The following is a 25,839-nucleotide window of genomic DNA, read 5'->3' on the forward strand; positions in this document are numbered from 1 at the left end:
GATGCGTTTAAGCTTCTTATGCACTAGGTTGTGAGTTCGAGCCCCCACAATTATATAGGGTTGTGCCTGGGCCGCGGCAGCGGCACGCCGGCCCATCTGGCACGGTACGCTTTGCTAGCCGGGCCTGGCAGGCCGTGCCGGGTCGGGCCGTGCTGGCCTGTTTGGCCATCTATACTTTCACAAATGATGTTACTACCTTGTCACCTTCCCCACCAAGCGAAAGGTACGCTGGCACCCATGTAGACTTGTTCGGTTCTACTCTAATTTATATGGATTAATGGAGATTGAGAGAGTTTTAATCCCTAGTAAATCAAAATTTTTTCCAATCCGTATCAATCTCGTACAATCCATATAGATTGAAAATAACCGAATAAGCCCGTAATGAGTGAGTGAGCGACGAGAACCTATTTATTAAAAATTACATTTAACTCCCTGCCGTCCCCTGGGTGACAGACACCTCAAAATATAATTTTCAAAAGTCGAGATATAAAACTATTTTTTATTTTTAAATAAAAAGGATATGAACAACCCCTTGCCCCTACCGACTTTACAGAATGCAGCCAAACTCCTCGCAGATGGATTTGTCATATGATCCGGTTCCGTCTGAATAGACTGAGAATTCAAGTACTAGTCTTGGAGTCCTGGAGATCAGGTTGATCGAGCGAGTTTCGAAATAGTACTTCGGTTCAGTTCAGCCTCCATGCCTGACCCCCAAGCATGCTGAACTTCTTGAGCCTGCCATAGAACATGATGGCCATGAGCGTGAGCTTCCCTTCCACACTCCACTTGCCGGACAAGCTAACCCACGCGTCCTTGCAGCAGCCGCCGCCGGGCGTCACCTGCCTGCTGCAGCTGTACCCGGTGCTGAATCCCACGTTGCCATACGCACTGCATGCATATCAGCACGTTGGATTATTGCTTCAATGGCGCAGTCCACTGCAATGCGAGAGATCTATTGCGCGCGCCGGCAGTTAATTAAATAATAGGAGTGATATATAAACACCTGATGACCTCGACGACGATGTTGAGGACGCTGAAGTTGATTGGGTCACGAGCAATCTGCCGCCTCTCGGTGATGCAGATGACGACGATGAAGATGGTTAGGCACGAGAGCGGCGACATGAGCAGATTGTGCCAGATGCTAATACTTGTGCTGCTCTTGCTCGTGCTATTGTCGTGGGGTTGTGCCTCATTTTGCTGCTGCTGGTCGTCTTCCACTGCTACCGGTAAAAATGTAGTGTAAGGCGGTAGATACCTGAAGAGGAGAAATAAGCATATGAGCAACCGAGTAAAATTATTTAAAGAAAAAAAACTAATGATAGTTTCTGTGTGCATGCATGACATATATAAGTATATGATAAATGTAGTGCACAAACTTCTGATCTGATCCAAATTAACACTACCGATGATCTTCTGATAGATGGATCGATGGATGTGTGCAGGTATGTACTTACATCATGAGCACATACAGCACGACGACGGCGGAGGAGACGGTGGCGAGGTCGACGACCATCTCGCCGGAGTGCCTGGAGTTGACGGACATGAAGACCGCTGCAACGAGCTTCTGGAACGCGTTGAGCCCTCCAAGGCCACCGGAGCCCCACTCCATGGCGCAGTAGAGCACCAGCTGCACCGCCAGGAACACCGCCACGGTGAGAGCAAGGAACCATGTGCGCGGTCCCGGGAGCAGGTGGTCGTAGCCTATAGCGGCGGCGGCGGCAGCCGCAGCTGGCCCGCCGCCGGGTCCTCTGTCTCTCAGCAGCTCGCAGAGGTCTCGCCACCTTGTGACCCTCTCGAGCGCCGTAATGGAGAGCCTGAGGAAGATGGGGAAGAGCGTGTTCCCGAGCAGGATGTGTGGCATGACCAGGAGGAGCATGCCCGGGAAGGACTTGAAGGACACCATCCCCTCGTTGGTTGGCACGAAGCCACAGTTTGCGAACGACGAGACGACCGTGAAGACGGAGAAGGTGCTCAGGCTGATCCTCTTCCTAACAAGCACTGCTCTCGCGCTGCCGACCACGCTAAGGTAGATTAGAATGAGCGCGTAGCCGGCGATGTGCACGACCAAGATGTAGCCCAGCACGATAAACATTAGCAACCTAGCCATGGATGCGAAATCGCCATGGCCGTCCTTGTTGAACCCTGCAAGCTCCATTTGGACGGCGGCGGCCTGGGCTTCCATCTCCATGGGACGGTGACGACGACGACTCTGCTCTAAGCTATTACCATGGAGATTATTATGAGGTGTTTCTCTCTTGTTTCTGAGCTTGGTGCAGGTGAAGTGGAGACCAAGCATGCTTGTGAACACCTCGCCCCCGAGGAGCATAAGGAGGGTCATGAGGAGGAGCTGCGCGTTAGAGAAGGATTCCATCTCGACGGCGATCATGCTGGAGACTGTCGTCGCCGACACCGACGTGAAGAGTAGGTCCAGAGCCGAGGGCCTAGGCACGGAGCTGGACTTCATGGGCAGGACTCTCAGCATCAAGAAACCCAAAACGGAGATCAAAAGGAAGTACAGGACTTGGATCCAGAACGGGTGCACATGGAACAGCACCAGGTGATAGAACTTGCGAGGAGTACTACTACCGGGGACGTGCAAAGGGGGCATTATTTAACTTGTTGGCGCTATTTCTTTGCTTAGTTTCTGTGGGGAGCGTTGCATTTTGATTTATTTGCTGTGTATGAATCCGCCAGAATTATTTGTGCAATTTATACGCGGAAATGAGCGAGAGTCGAGACATCGGATCGGTTTATTTCGTTTTTTTCTTGATGATCTTTTATGAGAATCTGTTATGAAGAGAATCTATCTCTATATAGAGAATCAGAGATCGTGGTAAATACATACAGAGAGAGATGAAGGGATCCATAGATAGTTTACATGTGGAGAAAGATGAATGAATCTATCTCTATATAGAGAATCTGAGTATCTCTACTTTCGTGACGATTCAACCGATTCTATGTTTACATTGACTTTAGATAGTTTTCACCCACTACTAGAGACGAGTTCTGTGCCGAGAGTGCACCACACACTTGGCAAAGCCTCTGCCGAGTATATTTTTCGTCAGGCACTTGGCAAATATGTTGTTGAAAAAGAAAAGGTGTCGTGACGGCGGATATCACGGTGATAGTCTTTGCCAAGTGCCTTGGTACGGCACTAGGCAAAGTAGACAGCTTTGTCGAGTGTCTCGGCAATGGCACTCAGCAAAGCAAGGTTCTAGAAAAGCTAGGTACTTTGCCAAGTGCCTCCATCGAACTACAATCCCATCCTCACCCTATTTGTTTTCAAAAACCCATTTTGTACCTATGGGGTGATAGCTTTGTGGAGGAAGTACCAAAAGCCAAACTTGTTTCTATCAAGGTTTTCAAGCTCCTCATGCATGGCATTATCCCAATTTAATTAGATCAGATAAAACATGTCCAACATCGCAGGCTCAAAAGAGGCAACAAATGCAGAATGAGCAAAGAGAGAATATATGTTATGACCTAGATCGAGTGACTCATTCGTGAAGCTCACCGATCATCTATTGAGGTGGGTGACGTCGTTGAATGTGTCGTGGTGTGTCTCTAAAAGAGGTTGTCTCCCCCTCAACAATAGACTGATCACCTGCAGGCTCTACAAACTCTAGCTCAAGTGGGCCCCAAGTAGTGAAAGAAGTAATGTTGGGTCCATTATTCGAAGTACCGGAAGCAGGCTCTACTAGCGCAGCTGGTGGAGATGGCTCGGGATCAGCCCAATCGGCGCCATCTTTCCATGATCTGCATGCTCAAAAAAAGGGTTTGTACAAGGCGTAGTCTCATCGAAATTCACCTCACAAGTCTCCACAACATAGTTAGTTTCAATGATAAGTATGCAATAAGCTCAAGAATGTAAAACATAACCAAGAAAAAACCCATCGGAAGACCATGACTCAAATTTGTCTAAATTTCCCTATTTGAGAAAATAGCATTTATAGCCAAACACCCTAAAATGACTTACCTTTAGTGGTCATCCAAATCACAACTCATAAGAGGTTTTGTTCAAGAAAGTTCAAAGAAAAATGTGATTGGACACATGGCAAGTTTTATTGATCGCTTCGGTCCAAAACTTTCTAGGAGTCTAATGCTCATCTAGCATTGTCCAAGCCATCTCAACAAGAGTCCAATTTTTGCATTCAATAATTTCATTCTGTTGAGGTACATACAGAGAGGAAAACTGATGCACAAGACCCAAGGAAACACAAAAGTCTCAAAATAAGTGTTCTTGAATTATGTGCCACTATCACTATGAATCTCCTATGGTATTCTTGGGAAACTCATTTTGCAACCGGAGAATCAAATCTTGAGCATGAGAAAAATCCTCATCTTTCACCTTCATGAAAAACACACAAGAGTAGCGAGAAAAGTCGTCAACAATCACCAACACAAACCACTTCCCACCAAGGGAGCAAATCTGAGCTAGACCAATTGTGTCCATGTGTAGCAACTCACCAGGTTGCTTGGTCAACACTTTGGTGACCTAGGGGTGAGAAGCGGCAACCATATTTCCATGACGACAAGGGTGATAAACAAGATCATTTTCATACTTTAATTTGGATAATCTTTATAAAAGATCAAGTGAGCTTAATAGAACAAAAAGATCAAAGCTCAAATTATGTAATTTCCTATGCCACTTCCAAATCTGAGAAGAAGATCCTAGCACAAGACATCAAGAAGGGCCAAAAGAATGGGAACAATCTACATGAAGAACTCATCCAAAAGGGGAAATCTGACACACAAGATCTCCCTTGCCATCCAAAAATCGAGAAGGACCCTTCTTAAAGCACACTTCAAAATTGTCCTCAAGGAGTTGCGAAACTGAGAGCAGTTGAAATCAAATGTGACATGCTTAAGAACAAAGCTCTCATTCACTTGAATGATGCCATGAGAGATAACCTTACTTCTAGAATTATTCTCAAAAGTTATGTACTCCTTACCAATCATGGGGTCAAGAATTGAGATCATCTAGTGTTTCTAGTAATGTGGCGCAAACAACTGGATTCCATGAGCCACGTGTTCTCTAGGCCTTTGTCTTGCATCAGTAAAAGGACACTAGGTGAGTAAATGGTACAACGCTGGGGTTAGTAAACTATGAAGAATACCAGTGTTGCGGCATTAGCCCCCAAAAAGTGTTAGGGAAAACACCAAGAATTCTTGGTCCCATTTGTGTGTAGTGATCACCACGAGAAGGAAATTGTGGTTCATTAGAGCTGTGGGAACTAATGCCTCTTCCATACAATCATTGGTAATATGTCACATGACTAACACCCCATTGGGCATGACCACCATGTGGTCTCACTGGTTGAGGTCTGAGGCAAAGCACCTCTAGACATAGCAGCACATCTCTGAATAGGAGGATCATGCACACCATGAGAAGGGTGGTACATGTACCTATTGCTCACCTCAAAACCCTGCCTCTCATCTCTCTTCTTCCTAAAACAAAACACAACCAAGTGACCATGTGTTGTTCTCTTGTTTTCGATTACTGAATCATAAAACAAGGCAACACAATTGTTAAATGTAAAGGACCTTTGTCCTTCGAAGCATCATATCCATTCGGGCATGATGGTTCTCGAATGAAGGTTATGAAGAACAAGTCTTCATCATTTACAAATACAAAAATGTATTTACAAATGTAAATACATGATAATTATTTATATCATATCAAATATTTAAATAACATTAAGATCTGTATCGTATGTTGACAAAGTAATACATGATATATATTACATTTGTACCTTCAGCTTGCTCGAAGTTGAAAGTGAAAGAGCAATCCCAATTCAGCGTCAACAGTACAGGGGGTACTATTCATCTATTTATAGGCAAGGGACGCAGCCCAAGCAAAAGTACATTCATGACCTTGGCATGTATACATTATCCTAGTACAAACATCAGGGATTAACAGGTCTTTTTCTCTTTGGTTCAATATCACTTTTGACCTTCGTAGCCACCCTGAGCCGAAGTTGTAATCCTTCGACGCTTTGCACATACTTGTTGCAACTTCGGCACGCATGCTTGTTGCACCTTCGACACTCAGTCCCATTGCTTATAGGCAATTTCTTCATCCTAAGGACCTTCAACAGAGAAGGAGACCCCCAAAAGTAGCCACTTCGCGGTGCTAGGTCGGTTTTTCATAACGAGCTCGATCCGCAAAAGCACAAAGGCTTCTGAATGTCGAAGGTTCGAAAAACACCTTCCCTGAGCTTGTTATGAAAAACGAATAAAAGGTTTTGGCCCGTGTCGGTCCACCGATCAGTCAGTATGAGCGATACGACGGTCCGCCTTCATCACCTACAGGGCTATATAAATAGATAAGTTAGTGAGAAGTTACCACATCATTCATTGCTATTGCAACGTTATGCTGTTGAAAATTTTTACTGAAGCCAAAGCTTTTTGTCGTCTATGCACTTGTTGTGTGACCTTCAAACAATCATGAAGTTAGTTGAAATTTAGCTTCATCTTTTCTTTAAGAACTGAAATGTCTAGGATCAGGTCTACTGCTAGGCTAACAAACAAAGGTGAAGAGACTGAGGCAATTGAGACAGCCCCAATCTCAGAAGTAATGAGGCGTTCTGGGTTGGTTGTCCAAGAGGGAGAAGGGTCTATTCCCGAAAAAAGATGGCGTTATTGTCGAAGCTGAACAAACTTTTGTCGAAGCTGCTAGTGATGTCGAAGAGGATGATGGCATCTTGAGTCCAAGCAAGCCTAGCCATATCGAATTTGGAAAATCCACTGTAAAGGCAGAAGATTTGATTCTAATAAAGAAGCTTGGATATTTTGGAAAAATGATGATGAGTTGATAAGGTTCGCTGGGGAGGAAGTGGTTCTAGAAATAAGAGATGATGAAGTCATTGTTTTTAAGAGCTTCTTCAGAGCGGGACTTTGGTTCCCTCTGTATGAAATGATCCGTGATGTTTTGAAGAAGTTTGAAATATATCTTCATCAACTAACTCCAAACACTATAGTCAAGCTTTTGCAATGCTGAAGGATTTTGCAGGGTCCATGAACTCCATTACCAGACTAAAGCGAGAGCAGATGGTCTGCACAAGTACTTTGGATGTTACAATTTTGCATGCCGAAAGGATACGAAGGCCCCTGTGATTGGATATCGCACCAAGTGGCCGACCGACTGGACAAATGAATGGTTTTATGTGAAAGCTGATGAAAAGAGAAGGAATAAGCTTATGAGTATGGTGATGAGTCCCCTGAAATTGAACTTTGGCATGACGAGGCCATTATGCAACATGCAACTCGGATCCCCATGCCAACTAGCTGAAGTAGAATTTAGGGTTGTGGCTGAACATATCAGTACTCGGGACCTAGTTCAAGAATACTTGGCGTATAAAATTTTTCCCACATCGGGTGGGTGGGGAATGCCGAAGAAGAAAGACAAAGGAAAGAAATTTGAACTTGTTAGACTTCCATATCGTTTTAAATTTCAGAAAACCTTCAACAACCGTTGTGCCGAATGGTTGGAGGTCATCGAGACAATGTGTAACAAAATCCTTGGAAGTTATACTAAGAAAGAGGACCAGCTAATGACAGCTGCCTTCGGCACACGAGAGAAACGAAGGCTAAATCGAGTGATGGATGCTCTTGGCTTCGGTATCCCGACTATGAGAGACTTGATGAAGAGGTCGGGGGAGTGAAAAAGAAAAGAGTTGTGAGTATTCTAAAAAGGCAAGTGCAAAGATCTATCGAGAAGGACAGGAAGAAAAGGTTAAGAAAGAATCCGAAGTTGACACCAGAACCTTCAGCATCAAAGAAAAGAAGGATTATGTCATCAAGATGTGGAGAAGAAGAAAGACCTTCTCCACCGAAGCAATCTGCAAAGACCCCTTCGGCAACTTCTATTGGTGTGACAGAAATTCTAGAGGTAATGATTGAACCCTTGCCTTTTCACGATGGTAAGTCCTCTAGGAATAGAGCTAATAAGCTTATTACAGCCACAGAAGAAAGATGCTAGGGAGCCTGCCGAAGCAGAGGTAGACAAAGGGCCTTTGGCACCTGGTGGGGGAACACGCAGAAAAAGCGTCGTATGGTGAATGTGATGAGGGTTGTTCTTGATACCGTGCCACCGGCAATTCAAAAGAAGAATGCACCCTCTATGGTTGATGAAGGGCCTCAACAAGCCGAAAGTAGTGGTGGTCCCCTCGAGAAAACTTTATCAGAAATTGATAGACTTATTGCTAATGTAGTGCCTAAGAAAAATACCGAGGGGACGATTGCTCCTGAGACTTTAGCTTCAAAGGGAAAAAGAGCTGAAGAAGCCTCTTCGGAAGATAAAAGGTTCAACTTACGACACCTGGGGGCCAACAACTTTCCAAAGAGGATACATCTGAATTAAAAGAATTTGTTGTGTCTAGCGGCTACCAGCCTGGACCTGTTCTCTTCGGCGGTGTAGATGAAGAGATTTTGGGATGCATTCGTTATCGTGCTTGGGCGAAAATTGTGAGTACACTGTCGAAGAGTTTTGGATTCCCGAAGCTGGAAAAAGACATTAGCAGATATAAGAGACAACATATCACAGACAGCCTATTTTTCTGAAATTTTAAGGTATGATTTTTCCACTGTTCTTCCTTCGTCGGGTCAGTTTTAGTATTTCATAAGTGAAGGTCTAATTCAACTTCATCTTTTGACACAGAGTTTGCTACTAAGCAAGGCTCTAAAATTGCAACAAGATGATGAAGATAGAAAGAACAAATTTGTTATCAGTGGCTTAGAGAAGAAGGTTGAAGAGCATGAAAATTCTTTGATGGAAAAAGACGTCTTGCTTAGCTCAGCCAAAGGCTCACTTGCCGAAGCTCGACTTCAAAATGAGAAGCAAAGCATTCTTGTTTTGAATCAAGATGTAAAAAATGAAAAATTGTGTAAAGAGCTAAAGGAAACAAAGACAATTTTGGAAGAAAATATAAACTGATTTAGCCGTGAGTCCGAAGCTTTTAATATGACAGTCAAGACTGAAGCTGAGAAAAGTCTTAAGCTAAGAGAAACATTGAATGCTCTTCGGGACAGATGCTTCGGCTTTGCCACGCAATGCTCTGCTCGACTAAAATATATTTTCATTTCTGTCGAAGCTACATCTGAGGAAGCCATCCATTTTGCTGAAGATATCCTAGGGGCACTCGGATGGATTGAGAAGGAGATTGAAGATCTTGACGAAGTCATAGTCGGCCATGGTGATTTTTGTGCATTAGTGGTCACCCGTGGGACAGCTGCTGCTTTCGCCAAGGCTAGATGCAATCACCTGGCGTGTATACATTATCCTAATACAAACATCAGGGATTAATAGGTTTTTTCTCTTTGGTTCAATATCACTTTTGACCTTCGTAATCACCCTGAGCCGAAGTTGTAATTCTTCGACGCTTTGCACGTGCTTGCTGCAGCTTCGGCACGCATGCTTGTTGCACCTTCAGCACTTAGTCCCATTGATTATAGGCGATTTCTTCGTCCTGAGGACCTTCGGTAGAGAAGGAGACCCCCAATACCATGCTTCTCTCAATACTCAGTGGTACCTCATGTCTCTTCGGTGGAGCCCTTTTCTAGGAATGGGTCATCTTGGGTGACTATGGTGCTCTAGGAAGGGGATCACTAGAGATGTTGGACAATGTGTCTAGTGAATTTTTAAGATTGTTAGGTTTGGGACACTAGACTTGTTTGTAGGTGGGGATCTCAGAGGCTCCTCATACACCACGTCTCTCACAACTAGGGTGGTATATTTGGATGGAGTGAATTTGATAGGCTAGGAAGTGGTTGGAAGTTTCTCTTAAGGTGTTAAGCCACTACACGCACTAAATTTGCCATGAGTGTCACTCCCATCCCTAGTAGCAAAGCCTAACATGGTTTGTCAATTCCCCTCTTGAACTAACTAACTATCATGCCCAACTAGGCTCACTGCTAGACACCGAGCTCAAGACTGATAGAAGGTATGTGTTTTGTCTCTCAATTCCAGTCTTATTGGGTCTACATGACTTAAGCTCTAACTGCAAACCCTCACAGAGTGCACGCTGAACAGGTACATGTACACACACTAAGCTAGCCTTCTTAAGAGAGGCTATCATTGTGTTCTTCTTTGCCAGCTTAGTCTGCAAACCTAGACAAGTCTGAAATGCACCCAACAAGCTAGATCTAGATTGTAATTCATCACACTCATCTAGCAAGGTGGCATACTTGATCTGTAATGTGATAATGTTCGACATGTGAAGAGCGCACTTATCACACTCAGTCTCGTCGAACACCACCATAGAAGCTCTAGGACACTCAAGCTCCCTAAGAGTAGTCTTGTACTTGCACTTGTATTCTCTCCTCTCACGAGAAGCAAGCCTAAGTAACATGTCCTGACTAGCCAAAGTAGTTGTTAGCTCATCTACCTTAGTGGTGAGATCATTGACAGAAAGTGATACCTCGGAGGTGGAGTTGTTGCTAATGTCCTTGTCGTTGTTGCCCAACGTGTCCTCACTAAGTGCCATGGTGCAGAGGTCTCCTATAGTGTCAATGAAGAAGAAGAGTCCATAGAGCTTGTCATCAACCTGCCTCTTGAGCTCCTTGTGACTTGAGGGAAAAGAAGTGTTGTCGAAGTTGTGGTCGAGGTCACTAAGGGAGGCAAGGAAGGCACACACCTTGATCTTGGCTTTGTGGAGGTACTTCTACTTGAGTGCCTCATTGTCAAACCTCCCCTTGGGCTTGTGCTTGCTCGAGGTATACTCGCGCTTGCCCTTGCACCAACCAGAGTGGTGGTTGTGCTTCCCAGCCAATAGCTTGCTCTTCATCTTGGGACAGTTGACGATGAAGTGGTCTTGGTCTCCATAGTTGAAGCAACCATCCTTGGCCCTACCATGTTGCCGATTGATAAGGTTATTTTGGAACCGCGTGAACCAACTGGCAACAAGTGCTAGATCTTCATCCACAAGGCACTCAACCTACTCTATAATAAATAGCAAAGAAGACAAAGCAAATCTAGTAGGTGAAGGTTTAGATGAAGAACCTCTTCTAGACACAAGGTCCATGGTGGGTGTACCAGGGTTCTCAATCTTGTCCCGAGTCTAGTGGTCAATCTCGATGGACTTGAGCTTGCTGAAAAGCTCATCCGCAGTGAGGGTCTCATAGGTGGGTGATTCTATGATCGCCAAGACATTCACCTCCCAAACCCTTTGATCTAGAGCATGTAGTAACCTGAGTTCTCTCTCATGAGCGTCATAGGACAATTGTGCCTTATTTGTGTGCATCTTGTTGATAATTGTCTGGAATCTAGAAAACATAGAATCAATGGTCTCTCTGGTCAACTACTCAAAGTTCTCATACTCTCGATGGTAGATCTCAAAGAGTGGTTTTCACATGATCTTTACCCTTGTGGAATTTCTCTAGGGTAGTCCAGATCTCATGAGTTGTACCCAACTGTCCAACTCTTTCAACTTCATAGACTGAGAGACAAGAAAATAGCTCATTTTGAGCCTTATTGTTTGACTCATGGAACTCTATTTGAAGAGGAGTGATTCGAACATTCTAAATCTCGTAAGTATGATTGAGGCAAATTTCCTAAACCCAAAAGCCAATGCTCTGAAGATATGCCAACATGCAGATCTTCTAGTATGGGTAATTTGCTTCATCAAAGAATGGTGGTTTGCCAACACAATGTTCCATTATCACCTTCTCAAATGAAGAACCGACTAAGATAAAACGATCCTTAATCGGCTCCAATACCAATTGAAGTATCGAATAGGTGACCAAAGGGGGTGAATGAGAGCTAATAAAATTCAGTCTTTCAAAGCTGCAACTTGAACACTTAAATTCAATGGAAATGAAAGAATTACTCAAACCAAAAAACAACCAACTAGTGATTCCAGTTTTGAAAATGCTCCTAGGTCTATAAACGGATCGTAAAACAGAAACCGAAAAGTCTGAAATGACACAAAACCGTATCAATTTTTAATGTTATTTTTTAGGAACTCCAAATTTAGTTTTCGAATGCAAAATCAATCCACACTAACTCTAATTGAGATGAAATTTTGCACACACCTTTACAAGTGAGTTTGTAAGGTGTCCACAAAATTTGAACTCAAATAGTTTTAACTTAAATAGCAGATCAAAAACCCCGGACTTGATTTGTGGTTTTTTTGGGTTTTATCTAATGACCAAATCTATTAGAAACATGTCCACAAAATGGATTAGCCCATACAAGAAGTTTGCAATGATGCCAAGACAATTTCTAATCTAGAGAATATCACATCTCCCAAACCCTTGAAGGCAAGGATCAAATAAAAAATCAATCTAGAGGGGTTGAGAGGATAAGAAGCAACTCAAAAGCAATACCATCAGATTTGACAAAAAATGAAACATGACGAGGACTAAGTTTGGTTACGGCCACACTTCCTAAAAAATCCATATCCTTAGATGTTGTGGTTCAAAACTTCTAATGAAAACGGGTACCCATTCAGATACCAGTTTTTTGGTCTTTTTTCTTTGATAGTGAATAAATATGATATAGAATCTGATATGCAAATTGATATTATTGTTTTTAACTTTGAGCTAATAAATATTTATAAAATAAAACCTCAAATTTATCATATTTCTTCTCAAATGATAGATATAAAATTCGGGTACCATTCGGATACGGATACATTTTCATCTTTTTTGTAGGGAGCAAATAATGTATAAAACAATTTATGAAATATTTTATTCTTATATGTAATAATCTGCTTGATAACACAAGAAAAGATTAAAATCAAATTTCATAAATATCTATTTTAAAATATTAAATCTGTCCTAAGAGTTCGGGTACTAGTTTTCATCCCTACATATAAGGATCTCCTAGCTACAATGAGAAAGAGGAGGATTACAAACTACATGATGAAATGAAAGTACTAAAGAGGTAGTTGAATGGTTCAGCCCTCTCCTCTTATTTATATATAGAGGGTTTTCCTCTTTTCTAAACTATCCCTAGATACACAGAGCCTATCCACTTAGCTAGAGGCGAAATGGACCAACTCTTGAAGTTTTTATCTTACGACCACATAGTCTTCATGAAGTTGCTTCACCATGATGCATCCTTCGCTAGAGGCGGGCACAACATGTATCATGGATATTCAAATGAATACCGATGATTTTAGTAAAATAGATAAATATATATAATCAATAATACATGTGTATGTAAAAAATAAAAAAACTATTGTATTCACTACTCAGCTACAAGCTACAACCCATTCATGGTATAGAGCAAAGCCCATTCACCATTTACTGTTGGAATGACTACATCATCTGTAACTAAAATTGTTGATTCACCCTTAAACAATCACATATTCATTTTACAAGCATTTATCAGTTTGGTACTCCTTTATCTATATAACTTTTATAGAGAGACTATATTGATTTGCGCAAGCTCTTATCACTAGTATTAACTAATTTCAATTTTTGATCAATTTTATGCTCATTTAAAACTTGCTTTTGTTTGATATATACCATGTGTATGCTACAAAATTGTTGTTGTGCAATATATTACAGTATTATACATACCAGATAGTTAGACTCCATATGATGTAATATAGATAAAAAAATACCCTTAACCATTTTGAATACCTATCTTTCAAATCTTGGGCCCTCCACTGTCCTTCCCTATGACACCACATACCGCCTATGATTCCCTTCAGAACTATGTTGCTGGGTTTTGAAGCCCAAACCTGACAAAACCTACGTACTGTCGTGCTAGGTGGTTTTGAGGCTCCACCACGAAACCCCATGGGTACCGTACTCCATGTGTTACCCCCACATCTGGCACAATTGTCCCGTCGGTCCACAATTGCATCGATGACACAATCTACTCCTTCATGTCCTCGCGCCTATCAGTGTCCCTAGGTGTCAGCCACCACGCCTAGTCACCCAGCTTTTCTAGTCCCTCAGTCAAGGCTCAGTGCTCATCCTTCATTGCTCCTAGTCCATCGGTATGAACCTATATGACCTTCAACTTCACCGTTGACCACCATCTTTGGACTCCACACCTGCATACCATAAGTCAAGAGACATGTTTGTCACACCCAGTTTTGGAAGGTAAACCGAATGCGAACCATGTATGTGCTAGGATCATAAATTCACGTACACGACGATTACATAAATGACTCATCATAGCACAATGCTTCGAATACAAAAAAAGAGTAAGTAATAATATTAAAGACTAGAGTCATTTACATAATATAAATCAAAGTACACATAATCGAACCGTATCCAACGTAAATTAACCCACCACAGGCAGCTGGCTGTGGGAGGTCGCTAGCCTAATCCTCGAACTCATCGAAGTCCTAGAACTCCTAGAGATCCGCCTCGACGCCTTCTTCTTTACCTGAGCATAGATTGCACCAAAGGAACCCTGGTGTTTTGTGAAAGAAAGGGTGAGTACACATCAACGTACTCAACAAATGTCTCGTTTGGCTGAGGTGGACTAGCTTTATGTGGAGTTAAGCTCAAAGCAGTTGCTTTTAGTTGGTCAGATATTCATTATTAGTGGAAGCCAAGTTTTATCATATAACCAACCTGTGAATCATTTCCTCATTGAGGAACATCATTGTCATCATCGAACCAAAACTATTAATAGAACCATTGTGTCCCAGATGATCTGTATCTCTAATCAAAGAGGATCCCAAGGCCGCTCTTAACCGTGAGCATGGCTGATATATCAGTTTCATTCTGCAGAGGTCGCACACTTTCCCCATGAGTTGTGATTCCTTTCCATCCTGGGTTTGCAAGACCCGATCTTCATTACCGAGGTGAATGGCTAGGGACACACTACGTAGCCTTTACAAAGATTCCTCAGATGTCATAGCCGCCCGTTAGGTTTCTCCAGTTTGATAAACATAGTACTTCTCCCCACGGGAAGGGTGACTAACAAAACCAAATCGAAAGAACCTCGACAACCAGCCTCGGCACAGCAAGTACTATGCCCGGACCCCATTGATGGCCATACGACGAAGCTGACTACACCTCAAGTTCCTCTAATTAATGAGTTAAGGGTGTCCCATACCACCCTCATGGTTGCACTATTTTCTCGGGTGGTCTCTCAACGAACAGGTCCTTACGGAGAGGTACTCAGGAAACAACCAGAGTCCCCTAAAGTATCATAGATTCATCATCATAATCAAGATAACATCATCATATCATAAATATTCACATCATGTTCATTGATTAAAGTAAAGTAATAGCATGACGCTAACCATAGTAACCCAAAAGATAATCAAGGACAAGGTAAATACAAAGCTAGTTAATCCTTAGGTTTCAATTAAGTAATGCGGGACAGTGAATTATAAGTGAATGAGACATAATGGGTTAGAGGACACTTGCCTTCACCAAACAGATGCTCAGGATGTTCAGTCTCATAGAACTCGGAGAGTTTGATCTCTTGGTCACCGAAGCTTGACCGTCGATTCCTCGAAGCCTGGAAATGGATCGCAGACTATTCGCGACACGCATCGAATACAAACAGGCACGAGCAAATATATATTTGTATTAGAACATTACACCATATAAGATAAAATATTATAAAAGCGAGCAATATAAAAAATAGAGAGCGCTTCTACGGTCACACGAGAAAAAGAAACGTCGAACTGGAAGCTATTGTCAAGAAGTTAACAGGTTTACGCTAAATAAATATTAACTATAACTTTAATTCAACATTATCACATATAAATAATATCTACCATTTAGTTTCAATTAATCTGTTGCACTAACAGTCGTTAGTTAAACCAGTAATTTAACTAAACCGAGAGATTCTAAGCGAGGCGAATTTACGATGCGCAAAACAACACGACAACATGCAAACGACGCGCGGACACGCGCGACATAGCACGCTGACGACACACAAAAATATTGAACACGTTTATACTAAACAAATATTAAATAAATAAAAAGTAGTTAAGTCAACATTAGCCATGTTAATGTTTATTATAAAAGCGCAAGTTGAACACTACACATTTAATCCAATTGGAATATTATTCTAATAAATATTAGCCGAGCGAACCTTAAGTTAATTATCCGAAATATGTGATCTGACAAATCAATGTTATTAACATAAGTGTTTGTAAGCGAAAATAATTTATTATCACGCGCATACACTGCGCGACACACGCGAACGACACGTGACGACGCGCGCGAACAGCACTGCGGCACGTTAAACAACGCCCACGACAGCGCGCGACACGCGCGAATCAACGTGACGACGCGCGAATGATGCCGCACGCGAACAACACCACCACGAGCACAACAAACAATTAATTAGATAAAAGTATTTACACTGGTATTAAACAAGTTAATCAACATTTATATTTATAAAAGCACGAGTTAAAACTGTAGATTTGTTCTAATTAAATTGTTATTTTAAATAACCGACAACTAAACAAGAAGTGACTAATTAGCACGAGCGACCATAACGAAAATAAATAAATAACGCGCGGACAGCACGAAATAGCGCACAAGGGCGATGGCTACAACGGCGCACGACAACGTGCTCGACCGAGCGAGGGCACACGACAAGCACAGCACGGCGACACAGCGAGCGGAGACGGACAATGTGCTTGACTGATTGCGCGCACGCAGGGGGGTAGATGAGCGAGTTCTAGGGGGTATATGGAAGGGTAGACAGACGTGGTCAGAGTCCAGACGACGTGTCGCACATATGCGAAAGCGGGTGCGCCCTACGAGGACGCGTTTGGGGCTATTGCGCACGCGCGGTTCGGCGAATCGCGCCGTGCGGGGGTCGTGCGTAGGGGTAGATATGTGATGCCCATCTCAACGAGCGAGGGTACGGGTATGGCTCGATGACGAACGACGCGCACAGGCGTTGGGTCGAGGGCACGCAGGTTGTGCAACAACCACTCCGACCCGGCGACGTCGAGGCTCGGCGCAGGGATGGCTCGACTACGATGAGGTGAGCATGGTGCAGTGTCTGCCGCAAGGCAGGACACAGAGCAGGCTCAGACGCCGAACTCCTGCACGCGACGGATGCGAGACGCTGGGGTATTTTCGCGGCATCGGCCTTGGCGAGGGCGGGTTGCCGGGGTGGCTCGCGGCTGGCCGCACTGGGCTGTGCTAGGGCGGCTCAGCCACGAGCGCCATGTCTAAATGTGGGGGGAGGAGTGCAGTTGGGAGAGAGGAGGAAGGAAGGGCTCACCTCGATAGAATCAACGATGAAGACGTGTCGATCGGCTCAAAGGACGGCGGAGCGTTAGACGTGCGGTGGAGCGGCCTACGCGGGGTGAGGCGAGCTATAGCGATGGCTACGCACGGCGGGGCAGGGTCGGCGGCACACGACACGACATCATTTGGTATGACGAGGGCACTACGCACGGTTGCGAGAGAAGGCAAGGAGAGTGAGGAACTATATGGGGTGGCCGAGGGCCTAACTTCAACGGCTTGGGCGAGATCGTGGCGGTGGTTTCCGTCTTCCATGCGCACACGCCGAGGAGAATGGCGTGACGCGGTGGGGAGTGCGCTCGCTCGATGCGTGTGGGTCACGAGCGAGGCGTCGACGCGGGGTTGGCCGTGTAGGGGCGCGAGCGGCCACGCCGGGGCGAGCTCGCCAGCGCGCGAGGGCTGGGCCGCGCATAGGGTGATAGGGGAAGACAGAGGGGGCTCACCTCGGCAGACATGCCGTGCTGATGGGGCACTGGACTATGGTGGCACCCCGGTGAGCGCGCTGGTGGAGGTGGGATCGGCGTCCTGGCGTGGGAAGAGAGAGAGAGGAGGGTGGCTGGCGGTTTTGGCGAGGGAAGAGGCGACATGAGCGGCGGCTAGGCGTAGGATGTGCGGAGTGTCGGTTGGGGAAGATGAACAGGGCCACGTGGGCCCCACTGGTCAGCTGTAGCGTGCGACCATGCCCTAGGCCGGCTGCGGCGCTTGGGCCGAGGGGGCGCGCGATGGGCCAGGGGGAGCGGCGCGGCGTGGGCTGTGGCTGGGAGCTGTGCCGCGCTCGGAAGCTGGGCCACGGGGAGGATTGGGAAGGGCTGGTTTTTCTTTTATTTTTTTCTCTTTTTCTTGCTCTTGTTTTCTATCTTCTATTTTATGCTATTTTCTTTTGAATTCAACTTCAAACACAAATTTGCGAACTACGTGAATGCACAACTAGAATAAATCAACATACAAAACGAAAAGATGATCCAGCATGTTGTGCAACAATCATGACCCTTTTAGGGCTTGTTCGGTTACACCAATCCAGAAGGGGATTGAAGGGAAATAAATCCCCTCGTAGTTAAAAATGACTAGGAGGGGATTTAAACCCCCTCCAATTCACTTTTGGATTGGTGTAACCGAACAAGCCCTTAGGGTTTTATTTTACTAGGCTTACAATTATATAAAACAAAATAACTCTCCACGGTTTAGAACAAAGAGTAGAAAAGAAAGGAAGAAAGCGGGTAACACCTGAATTTGGTGGATGTTAGGGAAAATTTTATACCCCCAAATTCAGGGTGTTACAATGTTGCACCAACAACATCGCACCCGGTTAGTCCAACTGACTCTACCTAAGACACTATCTTTATTGATAATTACTCATCATAATTCGAATCTCAAGGCACATATCAACCTTGTGTTCGCAAATCCAACTCTACAAATATGTTTTAGATGGTCATCTCTACCAATAATAGGTTTTCAAGGATTTATGATTGTTGGCGTATTTTCAATTATGAAAACCATTTGTCGAAACTATTTTTGACCACGCCTAAAAATCATTCCATAGGGTCGTAGCCTAGTTGGTTCGTCCGCTAGGTGTGCGAGCGATGAGGCATGAGTTCGATCCCCAGGATCGACACCTAGTGCCTCACTTTAGGGTTTATCTCCAGTTGCCTCCTAGATTGTGCATGGGTCTAGGTATAGAGTACACACGCGTGTTTCCCACGCACTAGAGGCCTTAGCCTCTCAATCCCTTCCTTGTGTATGTAATGGATGTGCACGCATGTGTGTGCGTATGGTACTCTGGTGTGTAGTGGTGTGCGGTCATGGTGTTCTTGTACCCTCACAAAAAAGAAGAAAAACTTGGATAATGTTGTTATAATCTTTATCGCTGAGCACGACGTTATTGTAAAATCTAAACGATAACACTACATTTGGATGAAGATATTCAGCTATGGAATTTATAATTGGTATTGGCCAGGTGTAAATGCCGTTGTTTGGATGCTCAAGAGTTTGGAATTGGAAATCTATCCCAATACTAAATGGTATTCAGCACACCTAGACCCCATCACCCGCAATATCAAGCTTCACCCATCTGTTTTGCGTTGAATTGGCTGCAAAGAGTGAAAAGGGAGGTGAGCGAAGGGGGCTAAATTCAATTCCATGTTCTACACTTCCAAACAGAAATTGAGTTTTCCCTATTCATATGATTACAAAAGTCAATTTTGCGGTCATCCAAAAACTGATATGAATTATCGCCCATTTAAATACTATGACTGATTTGGTATTCTTCACAATTCAATTCCATACTCTCCTATACCTACATTCAAACGAAGCCTAAATATGTCATGATTATATTAAAAACGAAACTTTTTGTCTGTAGTCGCATATAGCCATATTAAACTCCACTCTATGACCGGTGCAATATATAGTGCAAAACAATAACTTCACGACTGATCTGATGACCACATCATTAAAGAAAGAAAGAAAGAATAGTGTTCATGGACAGGAGAACATGTGGCAGTGGTAGACGTGTCCTCGGGTCGGATATGGACGGATATTGCTTGTACCATATTTGTTTTCATTTTTTCTCTTCGGATTCGGATCGGATAAGGATATTATCGAGTTGTTTCAGAAAAGATTAGAATGAATATCGACATCTTAAATATCCAACTTTAAGTACACAGATACAAATCAGCCGGATAATGAATACCCGACTCGAATATAGATCGGATTTCAGTTTTATTAGGCAGACCAAATTTGGACAGATAATATCAGTATCGTTTACACCCCTGCAATGGCCAACATAACACAAATTAAAAGTGGGTCCGGGCCTTATATATAGTGTTTTCTTAGGGCTAATTTGGGAACCACATTTTCCCAAAGAATTTTTATTTTTCAAAGAGAAATTAGTTTATTTTCTTTTGGGAAAATAGAAATACAATGGGAAAATAGAGTTCCCAAACTAGCTCTTAAATTAGGTTTTATGTTATTCCGGGATCAGACAAAAGTGGCTTTCCGTAGCAAAAACAGGCACATAAGATAATTACCTGTCAAGTTTGCCTTGTTCTGTCATCATGAATCAATTCCAAATGTGATGCAAAACAGCTGGCTCGGAACGGTGTACTAATCCTATCAAAGGATTGATGCACGATGAAATAATATGCCAAGGTTCTGTGCAGTTATTGCATTTCCTGGCCGCTCGTGTCACATCACTATATTCTTTGGATATATATTTTGTACAATTTCGGTATACATGAAAGATTATTACGAGTCATCCAATGGGATGCGAACGAGCTTGAGAGTCGAGCACAAAAGTGTAGACCTGTGTAATGCTACATCCGCTCATAAATGGCGACGCATTTTAAAGAACTCTCACCACTCGTTTTATTTTTAAAAATCATAAGTTATTATTTATTTTGTTATAATTTATTTAATCACTCACTACTGTAATCGAGCGCTTTGTCGAGTGCTTTTGTTACATCCCTTAATAGATGGCGACACATTTTAAAAAACTTTCACCACTAGTCTTATTTTAAAAAATCGTAAGTTATTATTTATTTTGTTATAATTTGTTTAATCACTCACTACCGGAATCGAGCGCTTTGCCGAGTGCCTGAAGCACTCGGTAAAGCCTGAAAAACAATCGGCAAACAGATCCCGGCGAACGGTACCGGTAAAGCCTGAAAAACACTCGGCAAATAGATCTCGGCAAACAGTACATCGGCAACGGCTTCCTTGCCGAGTACTTTTTATCAGGCACTCGGCAAAGTCTTTGCCGAGTGTCACTCGGTACTCGGCAAAGAAAAGTCGTCGTCACGGCGCCTGGTAACGGAGACGGCCCCTTTTGTCGAGTGTTCTAGGTGACACTCGGCAAAAAATCAACATTTGCCAAGTGTCACCTAATACACTCGACAAAGAGATTACCTCTTTGCTGAGTGTGCTAGGAGGTAGGCACTCGGCAAAGCTTGCTTCTTTGCTGAGTGCCAGAGTCACATCACTCGGCAAAGAAGCTTTACGGTGCCTAGGTGTTCCTTCTTGCCGAGTGCTATGACACTGACACTCGGCAAAGTGACCAGTACACACCTTTTTAATTTGTTTTTTCTATTTCATTCAAACAAACAAAAGATATCACATATACATCATAGATATCACATAATAATCACAGATATCACATATACATCACATATCTCACAAACACCATAAATCAAACAAGTTTTCACATCATTACCAACATGTTCGGACACAAACATAAGTATCCAACACTGAAGAACATAAGTCTCAAGTATCTCACAAAGCATTACCAACATCTAACAAGTTCAGACCGGGTTATCTCACAAAGTATGAACAACACTAAGAAAGAGATTGCACAAAGAAGAAAGGTAATGGGTTATCTCACAAAGCATTCTTTGCCGAGTCCCGTTCTTGGACACTCGACAAAGTATATTTTTATTTTTTCTTTTTTCCCAACCAAACTTTGTGTGTTATGTTTCTACACTATGTAGACCTACATGTCCCATTTTTGCACAATTATAAAAGTGTTTGCTATAACTATTAGATTTTGTTCGTTTAATTGAATTTTCTCAGAAAATTCAGATTTGAACAGCAAGTCACTCGAAAAATGTAAAACCATGAATGCAAAAAAATAATATCCATGTTATTTAGCACAAGTTACGATCGATTTCAGGAGCAGACCGGAATTTGTTAGCACCATGATCACTATACATGACTGTGAACTTGTCATCCAGTTGTTTAAAAATTGTATAAAACACAAACAAAGTCAGAAATTCATGAAACTTGTCTACATGTCATGATATAATATATAGAGGCTATGATAAAAATTTGAGAATGTTTTGAGAAAGTTGTGAGGCAGTATGTGTAGAAACCTCAGTGAACTACATTGAAACTCTATGATTTCATGTGTAGGTCACTTAGGTTTCTACACATAGTGCATCACAACTTTCTCGAAACATTATCAAATTTTTATCACAGCCTCTATATATGATATCATGACATGTGGACAAGTTTCGTGAATTTCTGACTTTGTTTGTGTTTTATACAATTTTTAAACAACTGGATGACAAGTTCACAGTCATGTTTAGTGAGCATGGTGCTCGAAGATTCTGGTCTGCTCCTGACAAGTTCACGGTCATGTTTAGTGAGCATGGTGCTCGAAGATTCCGGTCTGCTCCTGAAATCGGTCGAACTTGTGCTAAGTAACATGCATATCATTTTTGTATGCACGGTTTTCCATGTTTCGAGTGACTTGCAGTTCAAATGTGAATTTTCCGAAGAAATTCAAATAAACGAACTAAATCTAATAGTTATAGAAAACACTTTTATAATTGTGCCAAAATAGTACATGTAGGTCTACATAGTGTAGGAACATACCACAAAAAGTTTGGTTGGTAAAATAAAAAAATACTTTGCCGAGTGTCCAAGGATGGCACTCGGCAAAGCTTACTCTGTCGAGTGTCAGACGGGGGGCACTCGGCAAAGAAGCTTGCCGAGTGCCAGAACTCGGCTCTCGGCAAAGATAACGGCCGTCAGCTTTAGACGGCGGCTGACGGCCCTTTGCCGAGCGCTGTCGTTCGCCGAGTGTTTGGCACTCGGTAAAGATTTTCTTTGTCGAGTGTATTTCTGTGCCGAGAGTCCTGCTCTTGTTAAACAAGGTCGTTGCCAAGAGTAGGACTTTGCCGAGTGTGGCACTTAGCAAAGACTTCTTTGTCGAGTGCCCAAAAAAAAGCACTTGGCAAAGCGCCTCGCACTCGACAAAGAGCCGGATTCCGGTTGTGACTTAAGGTCATTTGAGCATGACTTAAAATTTTATACTTTTAAATAATTTTTTAATACGATGAGTGGTTAAAGTTTTTTTTAAAAAATCAACGGTGTCATATACTTGTGAACAGATAGAGTACAAGGATCATCCTATCCTGTCTTAGGCTACATTCAGTAAAATGAGCATATGATCATATAAACTATTTTGCATTGTAGATATCACTGTTTATAGAATGAAGTTTGAAGTAGTAAATGTGATAGGGGATGGTATAAGAGAGCTGCTGAAGATAGTCTTATCGCGCGCACAAGTAAATGAATAAAAAATTTCTATCTAGTGGACGAGAGTCTGATGTCATGTTTGAATACACCAGAGCAAATAGTTAGCTACTAAAATTAGTTGTAGACATCCAAACAAACTATCTACTGCACTGTCAACTATCCATTAGCTCATTAGTTGGTTCAACCCAACTAATATCAGTTAATAATTAGCTAGCTAATAGATAGCGAGCTAATTCTACTAACAATTCTGAGCCAACTAACTATTAACTCTCTAGTGCATTCTGTCACACCCAGATTTAAGGGCCAAATCCGGGTGCGTCTCAAATGTGTGTTAGGATCAAGTCTTACACATATGATGACTCGTGGTACAGAAACGAATGTCACATCTTTACTACATAATGGAGTTATGTGCAAAATAGTTAAATAATTACATCATATGAGGACAACGATCCAGCAACCATAGTTGACTGGGAGACGACGACTTAGACCTCTCATGAACTTCATCACGACATACTTCATGCTCCTCATCCTGTGGTACCTGTTCTTGACCTAGGGGATGTGAGTACATCAAGGGTGAGCTCACATATGTTTATCGCTCAACAAGTTGTGGGGAATAATGTGCATGAGCTCACTTACGGTGGGGCTCATGTGAAATGTAAGGCTTACCAAAGGAGATAGTTAAAGCTAACCATTGCTTTTAATGTTGGTCAAAAATTTTATTATTAGTTACTAAGTATAAGTAGATACCAACCCAATTAAATAATAGATCAAAATTAATAATAACACTCACAATGCAATGTATATGACAGATTAAGTTTAGTTCCATAAATTAATCATGTGAGGGTCCGAGCTGCTCATGAGCGTGAGCACGACTGATATACCAGTTTTACACTCTATAGAGGTTGCACAGCTTTACCAACAAGACGTGTTTCCCGATTAGCTAGGGTTAGCTAGACCCTTAGACATTTCCAAGGTGAATGGCTAGGGATCCACTGCGAGGTCTTTCCAAAGTTCCACTAGTTTGAAAAAACCCGCTACGGATTCAGGAAGAAGGAAGCATAGGAATCCCTCGTCTGAAATGCCATCGCAGTAGTTCGACCCGAGAAGCTCCCTATACTCTGCAGTGATGCCTCCCCGCTTGCCCCTTTCGGGTAAGGTAATCTCTCCCTAGCTTTCCTAATTACTTGGCCAAGGGCGTCCCATTCCACCCTTGTGGTAGTACTGTTTTCCCGGGTGGTCGCTCCATATTCGAATTAACATAATAATCTTATCATGAACAATAATTAAAACAACAGCAAAATTGGAACATGATCATAATATAATATTAGTTTCCCAAAACTAGGTAAAGCAATAGCAAATCTACCCAATAGTTCTTTTGTTTGCAAGGTGTGGAGTAAACAAAACTAGGGAAACCTATTGGGTCCCATCAAATTAACCTGAGCATGTCACAGTGATTACCAGAGAACATTATTAGGTAGGTTCAAGAATCACTAAAATCGAAGTTACGGTGAAAAATATATGATTTTCGGAAGAGCTATGTGATTATATATGAGGATTATGTTCTATGTGGATTAACATCAAGCATGTGATAAAAAAGTAACTACCTCCATCCAACTTTTAATTCAAGTGGCCACTATTTCACATTCTAGTCTACTTATAGATGACCTAATTTCAATTATTAACTTAGACAAGTTAATCCAATAAACAGGGGTTAAACATACTAGTTCTAAAAGTAGGTGTTATGTTATAAACAGGGTTGTTACTATGTAGACAATTTTATTATGAAGCTAACACAACTGAAACGGACCAAAATGGAGTTAAAACGAGAAAGATATGGATTTTACAATTTTCTGGAATTATTTTCATATTAGAAATCCAATTTCGGCTTATACTATGTAGATCCTATCCCCTAATGGACGATGGCCACAATTCCACAGAAAAGCAGGGGCTAATCCATTAAATATATGACTCACATGTAAGGTTCTTTGTGCATGAGTGGACTGCGGGTTAGTTTTGGAAAACCAGAGGGTCTCTTTATAAAGATGGACATGGAGAAGGGGTACGGTGGATTGCTAGCCGTGGAATCCAAATCCGACGGCAGGGATCAAAGACTTATCTCACCTGAACCGGTATTCTATCACATCGGTTGGATCTAAAATCAACGCTCGAGATTAAAGGATCCCGCGATCTGATCTCGGCCAACAGATTCGTGATCAACGGCTAAGATTTTCGATCACGATGGGGTATTTGAGATTCAATCGTGTGTGCTCATCACTGGATCGACGGCTAGGGTCGTTTCTCCCTCGCACGATCATGTTCACGCCGAAACGGGGCTGCGACATCCTGCCCTCAGTGGCAGGCCCACCAGCGAGCGGTGGCTGCTGCGAGGCTATGGATGAGATGAGTCTTTGATTGATGGCTTAAGGTGTTATGGTGGCATGTATTTATATAGGCTGGGAGGTGGGTGGTTATATGATAGATCTAATCTGGTACTTATCTGTTACAACCATATCCTATATATTAGGAACTCTGACAAACTTGAAACCAAATCTGTTACATGATAGATCTAATCTGGTACTTATCTATTATAATCCTATCCTATCTATTAGGAACTCTAACAAT

The 25,839-nt window shown here is 42.7% G+C and overlaps 1 protein-coding gene across 2 annotated transcripts; it reads right to left on the bottom strand.

Moving 5' to 3' along the window:
- Nucleotides 1-352: 352 nt before the first annotated feature.
- Nucleotides 353-2,698, bottom strand: LOC100382359 (Sodium transporter HKT1). 2 transcript variants are annotated; one of them, NM_001175105.1, is made up of 4 exons: nucleotides 2,100-2,560; nucleotides 1,455-2,021; nucleotides 1,004-1,255; nucleotides 487-888 (listed from the first exon to the last, which is right to left on the bottom strand). In NM_001175105.1, exons 1-4 carry the CDS (start codon nucleotides 2,480-2,482, stop codon nucleotides 687-689), a joined length of 1,404 nt encoding a protein of 467 aa, NP_001168576.1. In that variant the 5' UTR covers nucleotides 2,483-2,560; the 3' UTR covers nucleotides 487-686. The 2 variants fall into 2 exon arrangements, with proteins under 2 accessions (XP_008673123.1, NP_001168576.1); XM_008674901.3 differs by having other exon boundaries at nucleotides 353-888; nucleotides 1,455-2,698.
- Nucleotides 2,699-25,839: the final 23,141 nt, after the last annotated feature.

Source organism: Zea mays, chromosome 3 (assembly GCF_902167145.1).
Source record: "Zea mays cultivar B73 chromosome 3, Zm-B73-REFERENCE-NAM-5.0, whole genome shotgun sequence".
NCBI lineage: Eukaryota > Viridiplantae > Streptophyta > Magnoliopsida > Poales > Poaceae > Zea > Zea mays.